Source organism: Papio anubis, chromosome 11 (assembly GCF_008728515.1).
Source record: "Papio anubis isolate 15944 chromosome 11, Panubis1.0, whole genome shotgun sequence".
NCBI classification, from domain to species: Eukaryota; Metazoa; Chordata; class Mammalia; order Primates; family Cercopithecidae; genus Papio; species Papio anubis.
The window spans coordinates 83,741,085-83,758,735 of record NC_044986.1 but is presented as its reverse complement, the minus strand read 5'-3'; the positions used below and the strand labels follow the sequence as shown (position 1 = coordinate 83,758,735).

The 17,651-nt window shown below is 41.4% G+C and overlaps 1 protein-coding gene across 2 annotated transcripts in view; it reads left to right on the top strand.

The window, feature by feature from the left end:
* The window catches only part of ALOX5 (arachidonate 5-lipoxygenase), a 60,715-nt gene that overhangs the window by 7,894 nt on the left and 35,170 nt on the right, over positions 1-17,651 (top strand). For both annotated transcript variants that reach the window (XM_021943220.2, XM_003903596.2), the window contains exons 2-3: positions 732-930; positions 5,484-5,565. In XM_021943220.2, the coding sequence (XP_021798912.1) occupies positions 732-930; positions 5,484-5,565 (281 nt within the window). The remainder of the gene's footprint in view (positions 1-731; positions 931-5,483; positions 5,566-17,651) is intronic.

The following is a 17,651-nucleotide window of genomic DNA, read 5'->3' as shown; positions in this document are numbered from 1 at the left end:
TCTCTCTCCTCAAGAGTAGGGCCTAGGACTTGTCCATTTCTGCCACCTGCCTGGGTCTTAGCACTGAGCCTTCTCAGGGGCAGGCCTTCAGTGAATGCCTTGACTAAATGAATTCAGGAGTTCATTTAAGGTGTTCATGAAGCATCTTGGCTCCATGAACTTTAGTGGAGGCAGAACTCTACCTCTTCCCATTTTGGCTAGGCCTGAGAATCGGCATAAGACAGATTCATGGGCAAAAGCATACAGATTTCTTTAATACAAGTTGTACGTGGCATGGGAGCCCTCTTAAAAAGATGAAGACCCCAAGAAGCAGTTAGAGGCAATCCCCCTTAGATACTGCATTGGATGATTAGTTGTGAAAGGTGATAAGGCCAAGGGGCTTGGGCTAGGGCAGGTAATTGGGCAGAGAAGTGACTCGGGAGGTCAGGGCACGTTGTACAAAATCTGTTTGTTTGGATTTCTTTTGGCTTCAGCTTCCCAAACTTGATGAAAAGAGTGTTACTTTCCTTTTGGTGTAGGGAGGACATCTTTCACAGGGGACTTTCATCTCCTGCTTCTAAGAAACAGCACGAATGTCACAGTGATCTTGCACCTGCTGTTTTTATAAGTGCTTTTCATTCAACATAGTCCCTGTGCCAGAGCAGTATACTTTGGGGTGACAAATTCTTAATACCTTCAGAACAAAGGCTCAGGAGACCACACATGGCCTGATTGCCTGTTCTCCTTCCCAGGTGGATTCATACGACGTGACTGTGGATGAGGAACTGGGCGAGATCCAGCTGGTCAAAATCGAGAAGCGCAAGTACTGGCTGCATGACGACTGGTACCTGAAGTACATCACGCTGAAGACGCCCCACGGGGACTACATCGAGTTCCCCTGCTACCGCTGGATCACCGGTGATGGCGAGGTAGTCCTGAGGGATGGACGCGGTGAGCAGCTCAGGCCCCTTCTGCCCCGGGCTTCCCGAGAACCGAAAGTTCTTCCTGTCCTCAAAGCACTGTAGTCATAGGAGGAATGACACTGCTGTGTAGGGGCGAGAAGTGGGAGGGCTCTGCCCTGTGTCTCGACGCACCTGCAGGAGGCGTGACTTTCTTTGGGATTCATCCAAGCCCCTGAGGGTGGAGCAGGTGGCCCTAGGCCTCACTGCCATCATGTCCTCACTCTGTGCTACAGTTCTACAGGGGAGGGTTGTGCCTCCCTTTTTGTCAGTGGGTAACTAAGGTCCACTGAGGCAGATAGCTATGGGACATGCCCCTGGAGGGGCACTTCTCCAGTTGCCAGGGTGTGACATCACTTTCTAGGTTCATAGCCTGCCCTCTCTGAGATCACAGTAGGGCTCAGGCAAGCTCGGGGTGCCCTTGTGGGCCTGGGGAGTGAAGGGGTGGACAAGGAGCACCCCAAGTGCCAGCTCCGAGGGGCGATGGACAGGCCTGTAAATCAAAGTTACCAGTTCTTCAACCCCAAGTCTCACTTTTTGCTGAAAGAGAGAAGAACCTCAAATCTGCTCCCCTTAGTCAGATCCCAGTCAGGAGGCCATTCTTTGTAAGGAACACACAGCTGACCTGGTACAGAGCATCAGAGAGAGAAGCAGGCATCAAGGTCAGCCAAGGCCACTCTCCCTGAATGAACCGCCTTGCACACCCAGCCTCCTAGTGTGCCTGGCAAAATCCTACCTCACTTCAAGTCATAACCCTTCTGCTTGCTCTCAGTTTAAACCTGGAAAGATAAGCCTTCAAAGGCCAGGCAGCCACTGTAATAGTAAGAGGAAGCCACTGCTTCTGCCGTGACAGCGTCGAACTCTTCCTCTTTGCCAAGTTTCCTGTAGCTAGTGTGTTTTTCACAGAAGTTTGGTGGGGTGGGTAGGAAGAAATGACTATTACCCCCATTATATAGCTAAGAAAACTGAGACAAAGGATAAAAATGTTATTATGTACCTGCTGTTCTTAAGCTACCAGGCCACATCCCATCGTTTCTGATGTGGAGTTTGACTTAAGAAACCAAATTTCTAGAATATTTCTGAACACGGAGATAAGAGGATTTTTGTCCGCCTACCTAATGACAGGAAAAAAATCACAAAGTTCATTTATTCTTGTGGTCGTCAGAATGTGGAAAGTTGTGGAGAGGGCACTTCTCCTTTTCTGGTAGTTAGAAAATGCTGGCTCTGAAACTCCCTCCTGCCCATCTACCCAAGGTCTCAGTTATGAAGCCCTTCTTCCTGCAGACCCTTCAGCTCATCTCGGCAAAAAACAGATGGTACACTAGGATGAGGGTTTAAGAAAGGGGCCTCACAAAGGTGTGGGCCCATGCGCAGAGGGACCATGCAGAGTGCGGGGCCATCAGCACCACTAGTCCTGATGCAGGTGGAGGGAGAAGGTTGTGGGAGTAATCCAGAAGTATCCTGGAGACAGTACCCTTGGAGGAGCTGCGGCCCTCAGTAGAAAGGTGCTGGGGAGTAATTGGCCTCTCCTTGCTCTATATATTCCCTCCTTTCTGGTCAGAGTTCCCAGTGGGAAGCCCATTGAGGCATCTCATTCCAACCACTTTAGCACTGGTTGGAAGGTAAGCATAGAGAAGCTGTCCAGCAATTTTCACTCTCTCTACTGCTGTAAAACCAACCTCCTTGGTAGTTTTAAATAGCCATTTAATTTTGTTCATGCTCTTGCAGGTCAGGAATTTGGGAAAGGCTTCACTGGGCGGTTCATCTGTGGCCATGTAGCATCAGCTTAGGGAACTGGGGCTTCTTCTCTCTAGGCTCCTTGGCCTCTCTGTCCATATGGATTCTCATTCTTTAAGGCTTCTCACAGAATAGTGTCCTCTGGGTGCTTGCATTTCTTACATGATGGCTGGCTTCCAAGAGCAAGTTTTCTAAGAGACAGAAAGTTGAAACTGCCAGTCTCTTCAGGCTTGGGCCTAGAAACTGGCACACTGTAACTTCCACCATATTCTACTGGTCCAAGCAGTCACAGAGCCCACCCAGACTCCAGAGGAGGGGATGCAGACCCCCCATCTCTCAATGGAAGGAATGTCAAAGAATTTGTGGCCTATTATTATTGTTGTTATTATTATTATTATTATTTTGAGACAAAGTCTCGCTCTGTTGCCCAAGCTGGAAGGCAGTGGCACGATCTCAGCTCACTGCAACCTCTGCCTCCCAGGTTCAAGCGATTCTCCTGCCTCAGCCTCCCAGGTAGCTGGAATTACAGGCTCCAGCCACCATGCCTGGCTAATTTTTGTATTTTTACTAGAGATAGGGTTTTGCCATGTTGGCCAGGGTGGTCTGGAACTCCTGACCTCAGGTGATCCATTTGCCTTGGCCTCCCAAATTGCTAGGATTACAGTCGTGAGCCACCACGCCCAGCTGTGGCCGATTATTAATCCACCACATGGCACAACAACCAATCCCTTGAACAACCTGGAAATGAGGGGGGGCCAACCTACAAGTGATTCAATTACTCACCATATGATCACCCCTTAAATCTAATATTTCACCACTACACCTTGGGTGAACATGAATGTCAGAGGGCCATTACTGTGGCCCCATGGATCCAGAGCATCTGTGTGAAGGGACAGTTTCATTAAGGCACTGTGTCAGTCCTTGGAACCTGCCCTGCTGAGCTCTTCTGCCATCAGTCCAGGCTTTCTCATCCTGTCATACTCCCAGAACTTCATCAGCCATTGGGTAGATTCTTCAAACACCTTTGGGGCCAGGGGAGAAGGACCATTCTCTTTTTTAAACTTGGCATGTTGCAATTGTGTATGTACTGACTTATTCATACCAGTGAAACTGAAGAGATCCAGCACCTCAGAGTCGAGGTACCCAAGAGATTAGCTGGTTCCTTAAGGTATATAAGAGATGATGAATGTTGAGTGCCTCCAGAATTACCCCCATAGCCAATGATAACAGTTATTGTCACTATTAATACTCACCTTGCCTTCCGTGGCCTCAAGCCTCCCCTCTTGGCTGGCCTTACATCCCCAGGGGAGAATGCAGAGGTATCCCGCTAATATTCCTTTTTGGGCCCCAGTTCCAAGCTCAAGGATGAAGTTGCCTCAGCCTGGAAGTGCTATGGGGTGGACAGCTCAGAGTGTGGCCTGGGTGTCATCTGAGAACTGGGTCCAGGTCTGCAGTTAGATCAGTACAGAAGTTGAAGCCTATAGTTCCAGCACTTTGGGTGGCCAAGGCGAGAGGACTGTTTGAGTCTAGGATTTTGACACAAGCCTGGGCAACGTAGAGAGACCCCATCTCTACAAAAAAAAAAAAATTGAAAATTAGCCAGGGGCCAAGGTGGGCGGATCACGAGCTCAGGAGATCGAGACTATCCTGGCTAACACAGTGAAACCCCGTGTCTACTAAAAATACAAAAAATTAGCCGGGCGTGGTGGGGCACCTGCAGTTCCAGCTACTCGGGAGGCTGAGGAAGGAGAATGGCGTGAACTCGGGAGGCGGAGCTTGCAGTGAACTGAGATGGGGCCACTGCACTCCAGCCTGGGTGATAGAGCAAGATCCCATCTCAAAAAAAAAAAAAAAAAAATTAACCAGGTGTGGTGGTGTGTGCCTGTAGTCCCAACTACTCAGAAGGCTGAGGTTGGGGAACCACTTGAGTCCTGAAGTTCAAGGCTCCAGGGAGCTATGATCATGCCACTGCACTCTAGCCTGGGAGACGGAGGGAGACCCTGTCTCTAAAAAAAAATAAAATAAATACAAAATAAAATAAATACAAAATAAAATACAAAGACTCAGAGTAGGGGTTTTGGAAACTTTTAAAGCAAGTTAACAGAACAATTTTATGACTTTTGTACTTAATCAGAAAAAAAATGACTTGCATTTTGAATATCTTTGGGTTTTGTAAATTTCATTTTCATTTTTTCTAGTAATTAATTGTTATTATATTTTACAAAAATATCAATCTGTGTTGAAAAGAAAGTTTTAAAACGTAATGCTTCACCATGAGAGCTACAGTAACTATTCCAGGATCTGTTTTCAGGAGATCTGGGTTCCCCCTACTCACAGCTCTATGGGCTGCATTCACAGGCTTGGCCTTAAGCAATAGTTTAAAGAGTGGTCATGATATGACCTGGTCTGCTGTAAAGGCTCTGAGAAGCAGCCCTGCCCTTAGCTACCTGCTCCAACTCCTGCAGTGAGAGACACGCTGAGAGATAAGATGCTCTCAGAGCCAGGCTTAGAGGGAGGAGCAGAACCCTCAGGCCAGTGATGACTATAGGCATGATAATGGTCATTGTTTCCATCCATTGGCATTTGCTGCATGCCAGGTGCTGTGTGGAGGGCTTTCCTGCATTTTCTCCCCAAATGCACACCATGACCCGGAGAAGTAGGCATTATCATCTCCATTTTACATGTGAAGGGGTCAGGGCAACTCTTGGTCACACAGCTTCAGTGATGGAACCCAAGTCCAAGCACATGTGCATTGGGCATTGTTATTGTTCTTCCTAAGGCTCCTCTCATGCTGTTCTTTCTTTACAGCAAAGTTGGCCCGAGATGACCAAATACACATTCTCAAGCAACACCGACGTAAAGAACTGGAAACACGGCAAAAACAGTATCGGTGAGTTATGACATCAGATCAGGTGGTCACGGGGGCTGTGATTTCTTCTAGCTCAAGTGCATGGTATGAAATAAACCCTTTTCATGGCGTATGGCCTGTCACTGCTGGAAAGTCACCAAGGCACCAACTCCCAGTATGGCTGCACAATCCCCAAACTTCACCTTACCTACAACTCCAGACGAGAGATGGAGAGGAGAGTAATGAAACTTTGAATCAATCATATTGGCATGTAGGAAGAGTGGGCAGAAAAGCTTGAGTGTATCTTAATGTTCTCCATTGTGGGAGTTGCCTCTTACTTCTTATGTCTTCTTATAACAATTCAATTATAAAAGTGATATGTGATCAGCAACAAAATTGACAACTCTTCGGCCAACTGACCAGAGGATTCAAACTATTAAAAGCCCAGACCCAGATAACTTCACTGGCTAATTCCATCAAACATTTAAATAATTAATACCAGTCTTGCATAAACTCTTTTATGAAATAGCAGGAACACTTCCCAACTCATTGTCTCATACCAGTATTATACCAAAACTAAAGGCATCACAAGAAAACTATAAACCAATATCCCTTAGCAATATAGATATAAACATTTTCAACGAAATACTAGCAAACCTAACTCAGCAATATATAAAAGGCATTAAACAATATGAACATGTGGGATTTAGTCCAGGAATGCAAAGTTGGTTTAACATCCAAAAATCTATTAATCTATTAATTGAATACACCATATAAATAGAGTAAAGAACAAAACAAAGTACATAATCATTTCAATAGACATACAAAAAAAGGCATTTGACAAAATCAACACCCATTCATGATAAAACACTCAAAAAATAGGAATTGAAGAGAGTGTCCTCAACCTGATAAAGGTTTGAAAATTCACAATTAGGCTGGGTGCGGTGACTCACGCCTGTAATCCCAGCACTTTGGGAGGCCGAGGTGGGCAGATCACGAAGTCAAGAGATTGAGACCATCCTGGCCAACATGGTGAAACCCCATCTATACTAAAAATACAAAAAGTGGCTGGGTGTGGTGGCATACGCTTGTAGTCCCAGCTACTCAGGAGGCTGAGGCAGGAGAATCACTTGAATGCAGGAGGCAGAGGTTGCAGTGAGCTGAGATCATGCTATTGCACTCCGGCATGGTGACAGAGCAAAGAAAAAAAAGAAAATTCATGGTTAACGTTATACTTCATGATGAAAGATTGAATCCAGAAACAGGATAAGGATGTTCACTTTTGCTACTTCTATTCAACATTGTACTGGAGGGTCTAGCCAGGTCAGTTAGGGAAGTAAAAGATAAGTAAAGGCACCCACACTGGAGTACAGTAAGTAAAACTATCACAATTTACAAATAACATGATCTTATATATAGAAAATCTGAAGGCATTCACCAAAAGAAACTATTAGAACTAATAAACAAGCAAGGTTGCAAGATACAAGATGATCAATTGTTTTTCTGTATATTAACAACCAACGATGTGAAAATAAAAGTAAAAAAATGTTCAATTTACAATAGCATCAAAACAATAAACATTTATGAATAAATTTAACAAAGTAGTCTGAGACTTGTACAATGAAACTACAAAACATTGTTTAACATAATTAAAAATGATCTAAATAGATTGAAAGACATTTCATGTTCATGAATCAGAGGACTTAATTTTGTTAAAATAGCAATTTTAAAAAAGTAATAACCTGTACTTACATAACAAAGTAATGTGCAAGTTCAACACAACCCTTATCAAAATTCTAGCTGATTTCTTGGCAGAAATTGACAAAGTGTTCCTAAAATTCATATGGAAATGGAAGAGATCCAGAATAGCCAAAACAATCCTGATAAAAAGAAAACAAAAATGGAGGACTTGCACTTCTCAATATCAAAATTACTACACAGCTATGGTATTCAAGACAATGTGATATTGGCATAAGGATAGATATATGGATCAATGAAATAGACTTGAGAGTCCAGAAATAAGCCCTTACACTTATGGCCAATTAATTTTTGACAGAAGTAGCAAGACAATTTAACAGAGAAACAATAGTCTTTTCAAAAAATGTCCCTAGCAAAACTGTATAGCCACATACAAAAGAATGAAGTTGGATCCTTAGCTCACACCATATACATAAATTAACACAAAGTCAATCAAATACCTACCTAAATGTAACAGCTAAAACTATAAAACTCTTTTAAGAAAACACAGGAGTAAACCTTCATAATTTTGGATTTGACAAAGGACCCTTTATATGACACCAAAAGCATCAGCAACAAAAGAAAAATAGATAAAATGATGTCATCAAATTTGCAAACCTTTATGTTTCAAAGGACACCATCAAGAAAGTGAAAAGACGAACCACAGAATGGAAGAAATATTTACAAATTGTATATCTGATAAGGGCCTTCCATCCAGAATTTATAAAGAACTCTTAAACTCAGTAAAGACAAATAGCCCAATTAAAAAATGAAAAAAATGAGTGAGGATCTGAATAGATATTTCTCCAAGGACCCATTAGTCATCTAGGAAATGCAAATCAACACCACAATGAGATACCACTTGATACTCACTAGGATGGCTAGAATCAAAAAGTCAGACAAGAACAAGTGTTGACAAGGATGTGGAAAAATCAGAACCCTCATACACTGCTGGTAGGAATGTAAAATGGCACAGCTGCGTGGAAAAGAGTCTGCTAGCTCCTAACTGTTCAACAGAGAGTTACAATATGACAGCATTTCCACTCTTAAGCATATTCCCAACAGAAATGGAAACATATGCTCACACAAAAACTTGTACATTGATGATTATAGCAGCATTGCTTGTAACTATCAAAAGGTGTACACAACCCAAATGTCTGTTAATGGATGAATGGATAAAATATAATATATCTATATAATTTGACCATGAAAAAAGAATGAAATACTGACACTTGCTACAACATGGATGAATCTCGAAAACATTATGCTAAGTGAAAGAAACCAGTCACAAAAGATCATATATTGTATGATTCCTTTTATATGAAATTTCTGGAAGAGAAAAATCTGTACAGACAGAAAGTAGATTACTGGTTGTCTAGGGGCAGGGAGTGAGGAAGTGGTCATGGGAGTGACAGCTAATGGATACAGTGTTCCTTTTGCGGGGGATGAAAATGTTCTACAACTGATGGTTGTCCATTGTGTAAAAATTAATACTAAACATCCTTGAATTGAACACTTTAAATGGATAAATTTTATAGTATGTGACATATTTCAATAACGCTGCTAGAGAAATTTAAAAATTCAAAACGGATTATAGATCTAAAACTAAGGGCTAGCAACATAACACTCTTGGAAGAAAACATACGAGTAAGTCTTCATAATCTTGGGTTCAGCAAAGCCTCTTAGATATGGCACCAAGAACGCAGGCAGCAAAAGAAAGTAGCCAAGTTAGACGTCATTAAAATGTAAAAGATCTATACTTCAAAAGACATCATCAATAAAGTGAAAAGGCAACCCACAGAATGGAGAAAATATCTAAATCATATGTCTGATAAGGGACTTGTATCCAGAATATATAAAGAATTCTGACAACTCAATTTAAAAATATCCTGTATGAATAACCCAGTTTAAAAATTAACAAAGCATTTAATTAAATAGTTCTCCAGAGAAAATTTGTGAATCTCCAATAAGCATGTGAAAATATGCTCAACATTATTAATCATCAGGAAATTTCAAATCAAAACCACAAGATACAATTTCACACCCACTAAAATGGTTAGAATAAAAAAGACAGATAGTAACAAGTGCTGCCAAGGATGTGGAGAAACTGGAACCCTGATGCTGCTACTGGAATGTAAGATGACGCAGCCACTTCAGATAACAGTTTAGTGGTTCCTCAAAATCTTAAACCCAGCTACAATATGACCCAGCAATTCTACTCCTAGTCCTCTACCCAAGAATAATGAAACCATACATCTATACAAAAACTTGTACACATGTATTTATAGCACCATTGTTCACAATAGCCAAAAAGTAGAAACAAGCTAAATTCCATTAACTGAGGAATGAATAAACAAAATATAGTTTATCCATACAATGGGATATTTTTTGGCATTAAAAAGGAATGAATGCTGGGCACGGAGGCTCACACCTGTAATCCTAGCACTTTGGGAGGCTGAGATGGGCAGATCTCTTGAGGTCAGGAGTTTGAGACCAGCCTGGCCAACATGGGGAAACCCTGTGTCTACAAAAATACAAAAATTAGCCGGGCGTGGTGGTGCGCACCTGTAATCCCAGCTGCTTGGGAGTCTAAGGCAGGACAATCACTTGAACCCGGGAGGCGGAGGTTGCAGTGAGCCTAGATTCCCATGCTGCACTCCAGCCTAGGCGACAGAGCAAGACTCCATTTCAAATAGAAAAAAAAAGGAATGAAATGAACTACAGATACATGCCAAACACTGAATGAACTTCAAAAATATGCTAAATGGAAAACTCACTTACGGAAGACCCCATATTGTATGATTCTATCTGTATGAAATGTCCAGAATAGGCAAACCCACAGGGTCAGATTAGTAGGTGAGTAGTTACCTAGGACTAGGAGTTGGGGAGGGGGAACAAGGAGTGAGTGTTAATGGGTTCAAGGTGTCCTTTGGGGATGAGATTATTTCAAAATTAGGTTATAATGATGGTTACACATACAACTCTGCAAATACATTAAAATCTTTCAATAGCATACTTTTAAGGGGTGAATTTAATGGTATGTAAATGTATCTCAATAAAGCTTTTTGGAAGATAATAATAATAACACATTACAGAGTACTCCTCTGGAAATGGGTGGCTGATGGGCTGTATCCAGCCTCTACAAGTGTTTGGTGGATCATTGTTGACTTTTGAGTAAACAGAGATATTCTTCAGGCTTCCCCAGGCCGCACCTGTCTGTTGTCTATATCAAGGTTTTCTCTCATTTCATTTCCTGCTTTGGCCCCTGGAAACATTTGAGTCTGTGTCTCCTTCCAAGGGAAGGAAGTGGAAGGAATCATTCTGTATGGACAGTGAAGTTACCTGGGCTGCAGAGGGGCCTTTGGGAGCCAATATTGTGATACTTTTCTACATATTCCTCAATAGTTGAACTTCTTACAAGGAATATGTAGTATATCTGGGTTGTTTTCTTTAACTCAAAAAAGTAAAAGAAGGAAAATAATATAGAAGCAGAAAAATACCTATAATTCATGTTTAGTTGTTTTCACTTTGTCTTATTCACTTTTTAAAAGTGGGATTGTGCTATATATACCACTTTGCATCCTCCTTGCTGCACTTTAGCAGTATAGCAAAATCATTTTCCCATATTTTCAAAATCTCCTCATAAACATTATTCTAGTTTCTATGTAATATTCCATTGAATGAATGCCTCATCATTCACTTAAACACCCGGCCTCCCTGGACATTTAGGAGGTTTCTAATTTTTATATTCTTATAAGCAATGTGAAAACCCTTGTATGTGAAATTTGTATGCATTATTAAGTATTTTCCTAGGATAGATGCCCAGATGTGACATTACCAAATAGTAAAAGTTATTAGTATACATTAACAAATTTCTCCTCAAAAATCTTTAACCAGTTTTCATGAGCCATGTAAGGGTCCCTGTTTCACCAAACACTTGCCATAGCTGAGCAGTATCTTCATTTTTCTTAATTTTTCTAAGTTGCAACAGCATCTCTCAGCCCTGTAGCTCCTTCTTCCCCTATGCCCAGCCACCCTGTCAAGGGGTGAGAAATCCCACACCAAGAACACAATTGCCCCATCCTCAAAACTATCTTTAGCTCCATCCCCCTTTTCATCAAAAACATTCCATGAAACAGAATAAAGAAACAAGAAACAGCCTCACGTATGTGGTTACTGAGTCTGTTATGGAGGGCTCGGCTGATGGGTGGCACTGGGCCACTAGACGTGCATCGTGAGGACAGGGGCCTGCCAGCACGGAGGGCTGAAGGAGAAGGAGAAGAAATCGGACTCCACCTCTTGCCATTCAGGAGACTCAGCTTGGGGTTGATTAGACTGAAAAGTTAAAGACAAAACTGTAAGACATTTAGACTACAGATGATTATTCTTCCAGGTCTCAAGCTAAAAGGATTTTTCAAACAAGGCTCAGAATGTGTTAAACACAAAGGAAAAGATTGGTACGTTAAGGACACTCTGTTCATTGAAAGACACCAGGAGAGAGAGAAGGCAAGTCATGGAGTGACTGACGAGAGTTATTCCTAGCATGTGAAGGACCTGCAAATCTTTAAGAAGGGGAGTGTCATTCGCTAGAAAATGGGCAAGAGGTTTGAGTACTCACTGTACAAAATATAAGCAGCAAGTATACAAAAGGTGTTCAGCTTCATTAGGAATCAGAAGATCACAGTGAACTGCTGCTACTACCACACACATGCCCCCCAGATGGGCAACACTTCAACAACTGACAACACCTGAGTATTAAAGAAGATCCAGAGGGCTGGGAACACTCACGTACTGCCCAGCAGGAGGACAAATTGATATGACCTCCGTGGAAAACAATTTAGCAATATCTAGTAAAACTGAAAATCCTATAGTGGGATCCAAATTTGTGTGCATGTGCGCCTGGATACTCACAACAGCATTACTCATGATGGCCAAAAAATGGCAACAGCTCAATGTCCAACAGCAGTAGAATAGGTAAATAAATTGTCAAGGAAACTTCTACACAACAAGGAAAATCAACAAACTGCTGCTAACATGGACAAACCTCACCGACGCGGTGTGGAAGAAAAGAAGCCAGGAGCATGTCTGGCCAATTCATAACTTTGGAATTAAATTGTTTAGGGAGGTGTGTCGAAGCGGAACCTTAAACAATAACACGAAAATGATTATCATAAAGCTGACGATGGTGATTACCGGGGGTGGAAGGAGGGTTGATTGGGAAAGGTAGGGGGTGAGGGTACGGACAACGTTCTGATTTTTGACCTGGATGGTGGTCGTACAGGTGTTTTGTACATTTTTCTGCATGTGTGAGTGTGTGTGTGCATATATACATATCCATACATATTTTATATATTCTATTTCCCCATTGAAAAATCAAAAATAAAACTTATATGCCATTAGTGTCAAGTGTGGGAGAGTAACCTGCTGTGCTGTGGGTCATGTTAAGGGTATATAAATGTGTGATTTGTTTTAGAGTATTTGTGCACAAGCCTCTCAGCTCAGGCACCATATGATGTGTTTCCAGACTTTCGTACCTGGTGCAGTGCATACATTGTACTTGAGCTCTGCCTCCCATCCCAAAGGGCTGTTGTTTTGATGCTTCTTCCTCGACTTCCCTCGCTGTTTCAGCCACCTCTGGCAAAGCCCCTGCAGCCAGTTCTCGGAGTACTTCTGGCCTGTGAATCTGGGTTAAGATAAAATACCTGTAAAATTCGTTTACTTTGTTATAAGCCATTGACACTTTAGTATGAATTAGTGGGGAAATCTAATTAAACTTTGCTATCTACTCATCTAAGATAACACAAACTAGCCCAATTCTCTGGGAGCTGCTTAACATTATCACAATGTTGCAGCAGGGGGCTTCTGGTGAGATAGTTTCCCCCTTTCTAAGATTTAATCATTTTTTTCTTCCTCCTTCCACTCATCTGTCCTTTTCAGAAACCCTCCTTTGCTTCCGTTCAGGAAACACTGAACTTTGCACTGTCTGCACAATCCTGGAGTTCCTCTTTCTCACAAGATTTCTCAGGCTTCTAGATCAGAGTTTGGAAGTAAAGCAATGACTAAGAATAGTCCCCACTATGTCAGAAAGCTGGTGCTTCTCGCCGGCCCTCCTTACTCACTCAGCCACACAGGGAGAAGGAGAAGCAGACCCAGGTCATAGCCCACAGCCTGTGCTCTCCCACTGTGACCGCATCTGTCTGTGTTACATGCACACTCATACACGGCAGTAAATGGCAAAGTGTGGGTGTTTGTTAATCGATGTAATTTAATCTAATCATTCTGTGACCTGCACTTTTCACTCATCATTACGTATTGAAGAGGATCTGGTTGACACGGACAGATGTGGTTCATGCAGTTAACTTCTTCATGGAACATCAGTATCTGAATAACCCACGTGCTCATCCGCTCTCCTGCTGATGGGCATGCGGGCTGTCTTTAATTTCTAGCTGTTACAAACCAAGCTACAGTGAACTTTCTCACACATCTCTCTGTGCTCTCATGGAAGAGTTACTGTAGGGAATATTCCAAGAAGTAGAGTTGCAGGGTTGCAGACCACATGTGTTTTTAAGCTTTCTAGATATTGCTGATTGTTTTCCAAAGGCATTCTGCCAGTGGACACCCCAGCAACTGTTTCTGAGATTCACTATTTCCCTGCATCATCAACACTTCGCATCATCAGATGTTTTCATTCTTGTGTGTGAAATAGTATCTCATTTATTTTCCTCTTCTTAAACTGCTACTTATTTCTTGCCTTCTGGGAATGCACCATAATTTACTCAGCCATTCCCCTATTCACTGACATTCAGTTCATTTCCCATTTGTAAGTGTGTCTGTTTGTTTTGGGTACTTGCAGTACAAACAATGCTGTCAGAACCAATCTTGTACAAACATCTTGATGTACTGGTGCTTTAGTTACTGGCAGATCCATTTCCAGAACGCAGATTGCTGGAACAAATCAGCATTTTTTTCATTTTAAGAAATACCAACAAAAATCGTTTCACAAAATTGTATAGTAATTTGCAGTCCTACCAACTGTGTATGAAAAGATACTTTTACCCACCCATACATTTATCAGTACCCGATGACCTTGTTTGACAGTCTACAAACACCTAAGACCTTGTGGTTGTTTTAATCTGCAAAAAACCCCTGACCACTAATAAGTTAAGCATCACTGCATTGCCTATTTATAAGCTTTTTTTTCCCTATTGTTCTTTCAATTATTAATCTAAAGGAGCTCTTTCTATATCAGGATAGTAACCGTTTGTTACATATGTATAGCATTTATTATTTGTCTTCTGTTGCTTTTACCACAGGAGATTTTGGTTCTTTATTTTATTAACTATGTATTGTTTACATCTATAACTTTTGGGTTTCCTACTTTGCTTAAGAAAGCCCTCTCCACCCCAGTGTTACACAAATACTTCCCCTGTAATTTCGTCTAATACTTTTATAATTTCCTCTTTGACTTTGCACCTTTCATTCATCTACCTTTTTTTATTTTCTGGGTTTTTTTTTTTTTTTTTGAGGCAGAGTCTTGCTCTGTTTCCTAGGCTGGAGTGCAGTGGCATGATCACGGTTCACTGCAGCCTCAAACTCCCAGGCTCAATCCATCCTCCCACCCCAGCCTCCCAAGTAGCTGGGGAGTGTAAGTAGCATGGTGGGGAGCACCAAGTAGCATGGTGCACCACCATGCCCCACTCCTGCCACATGTTTTCATACATGCTGCAAAGTAGGGGTGGAACTCTCTTGGTAGCATTCCTTCCTGACTTGGATGACAGGGATGATGTTCTTCCTCCTGACTTGGATGACAGGGATGATGACACCCACAGTACAAGCTGGCATAGGATGGCAGTCATGAGCTCTGGAGTTGAGTGTCTGGGCTCAACTCACACTTACCGGCACTTTCTCCGGTCCTGTGAAAGTTGTTTAATCTGTCTGTGCCTCAGTTCCCTCAGCTATAAAATGGGGGAAATAACAGTGCCTTCCTTTTAGGGATTTTGAGATAATAAGTTAAACCATGAAAACACAGAGAATAGTATTTGGCACATAGAAAGCACTGGATAAGTGTTGGCGAGTTTTGTATTATGTACACATAGTTTCTGGCTCTGTTTCTGCACTTCATGTGTTAGCCTATTTTTCTACTTCAGACCCCAGCACCATTTTTTGGTTATCATAACTTTCTAATAAATGTTAATGTCTGTTTCATATCTCACTGTTCTTTCTTAAGATTTTCATAATGAGAATTACTTTGAATTTCACATAACTGTGTTATGTGTCGGCATTTTAGTGAGATTCAGTCTTTCTATCTAAGAACACAGCATGTCTTTCCTCCTCTTTAGATCCTGTGTCATGTCTTTCCATAGAATTTCTAGTTTTCTTCATGCAGGTCCTTCACCTTTCTAGCTACTCTACATGTAGCATTTGCTGTTCTGAGCAGGATATTTTTCTGTTTGCAAAAATGTTGCTGGGATAAATGTAAATTACTTGTTTCTTACATTTACTGTACATTGGTCTCTTACTGAATTCTTTCATTGGTTCTAATCACTTATTCTTGTTTGTTTATTGTTAGTGAGCCTGGTTAGTTAATGTGCTCGTATTATCTAAATGATAATAATTTTGTCTCTTACTTTCCATTATCTACATGACTGATATTCTTTTCTTATTGCATGGCTGGAATTCTCAAAACAAGTAGTGGTGGTAGGGATGAACATCGCTCTCATATTTTTGTTTCTTTGTTTACTATTATATTTGCTGTAGTTTTATAATGAATATTCTTTGCTGTATTTAGGAGTTTATTGATTCATTCTAATTTAATTTTTGTTCAGCTGAACGCGTTCAATTAATTTCCTCAGAAGGTTCATGTGTAGTGTAAGATCTGAGTCTGTGCTTGTCCTCCTGTCCCCCCACCCATCCCCTCAAAACAAATTCCCCTGCCTTCATTGATGACAATATGAGAGGCTTAGATGAAGATCTAAAAAAAGTCTGTATACACTTCATTCTTCCCATTTTCAGAATGACAAAGGAGAAATATAATGATAGTTTGATTGTTTCTTTTCCTAGAGTTTCTATCTCCCTCCCTCCCCCACTTTCTTCCTCTCTCGTTCACTCTCTGCATCTCTTTCCTTCTCTCTCTCTTTCGCTCATGTTCTCCTGTCTCTTGGACATTTTAAATTTTAATCAGTATACACCTAGATGTATCTTTTTCCTTTTTTTTTTTTTCCACCTAAGACTTGTCATTGAGAAAAATGATGAGACGAGTCTCAATCATTTTAGGAGACTTATTTGCGAAAGTTAAGGATGCATGCCTGGGAGACAGCTCTATGTCTTTCTCTGAAGATGATTTTGAGGGCTCCAAATTTAAAGGGGAAAGGGCGGGATATTGAGAAGTACACAATTTTCATGTAAGAGCAGGGCAGGGAAAAATAGTCATTCATGCCTTTGTCTGGCTCAGTGAATCTGCATTTTTTAACATAAGATGATATAAACAAATGGGGCAGAGGAAAAATGCAGGGAATCTGCATTTTACATAAGAGAAAATAGACAAAATAGGGCAGGGGAACAATCAGATATGCATTTGTATCTGGTGGGTGACTGCGCTTGTAAAGATAAGCGATCAATTTGCATTGCCATGGTGAAATTTTAACAGTTCACTAGGAATTTCCTTGTGAGCAAAATACGGTGGAGACATGTAGCTTTTCATCATAGCCATCTTATTTAGGAACCAAAAGGGGGAGGCAGGTTTGCATGACATAGTTCCCAGCTCGACATTTCCCTTTGGCTAAATGAGTCTGGGGTCCTAAAATTTAATTTCCTTTCACAGACTTAAGATATTGAAGTATTTTTCAACTTAAGGAAGTTCTTTTATTTCTTTGATTTTTTTCACTTCTCCATATATTACTCTCTCTCCTTTTGGAGCTCTTCCTCCTTGCTTATTACATCTGTATCTGGCTTTCATGTCTGTTAATGAAAAGAGTCACACTCTGTGAAGTATTTGAAAAGATTTATTCTGAGCCAAATATGACTGACCAATGGCCCATGATGCAGCCCCAGCAGATCCTGAGAACATGCACCCAAGGTGGTTGGGGTACAGCTTGGTTTTATACATTTTAGACAGACATAAGACATCAGTCTCATGTAAGATGGACAGTGGTTCAATTTGGAAAGGTGAGACAACTTGGGGGAGGGGAGCTTCCAGGTCAGAGGCAGATTCAAAGATTTTCGGATTGGCAACTGTTTAAAAGAATTATTATCTAAAAATTTGGAATGTCTAGGTTAAGATAAGGGGTTGTGGAAACAAAGTTTTTATCATGCAGATGAAGCCTCCAGATAGCAGGCTTCAGGTAGAATCAACTGTAAATGTTTCTTATCAATCTTAAAGAGTCTGTTCTATC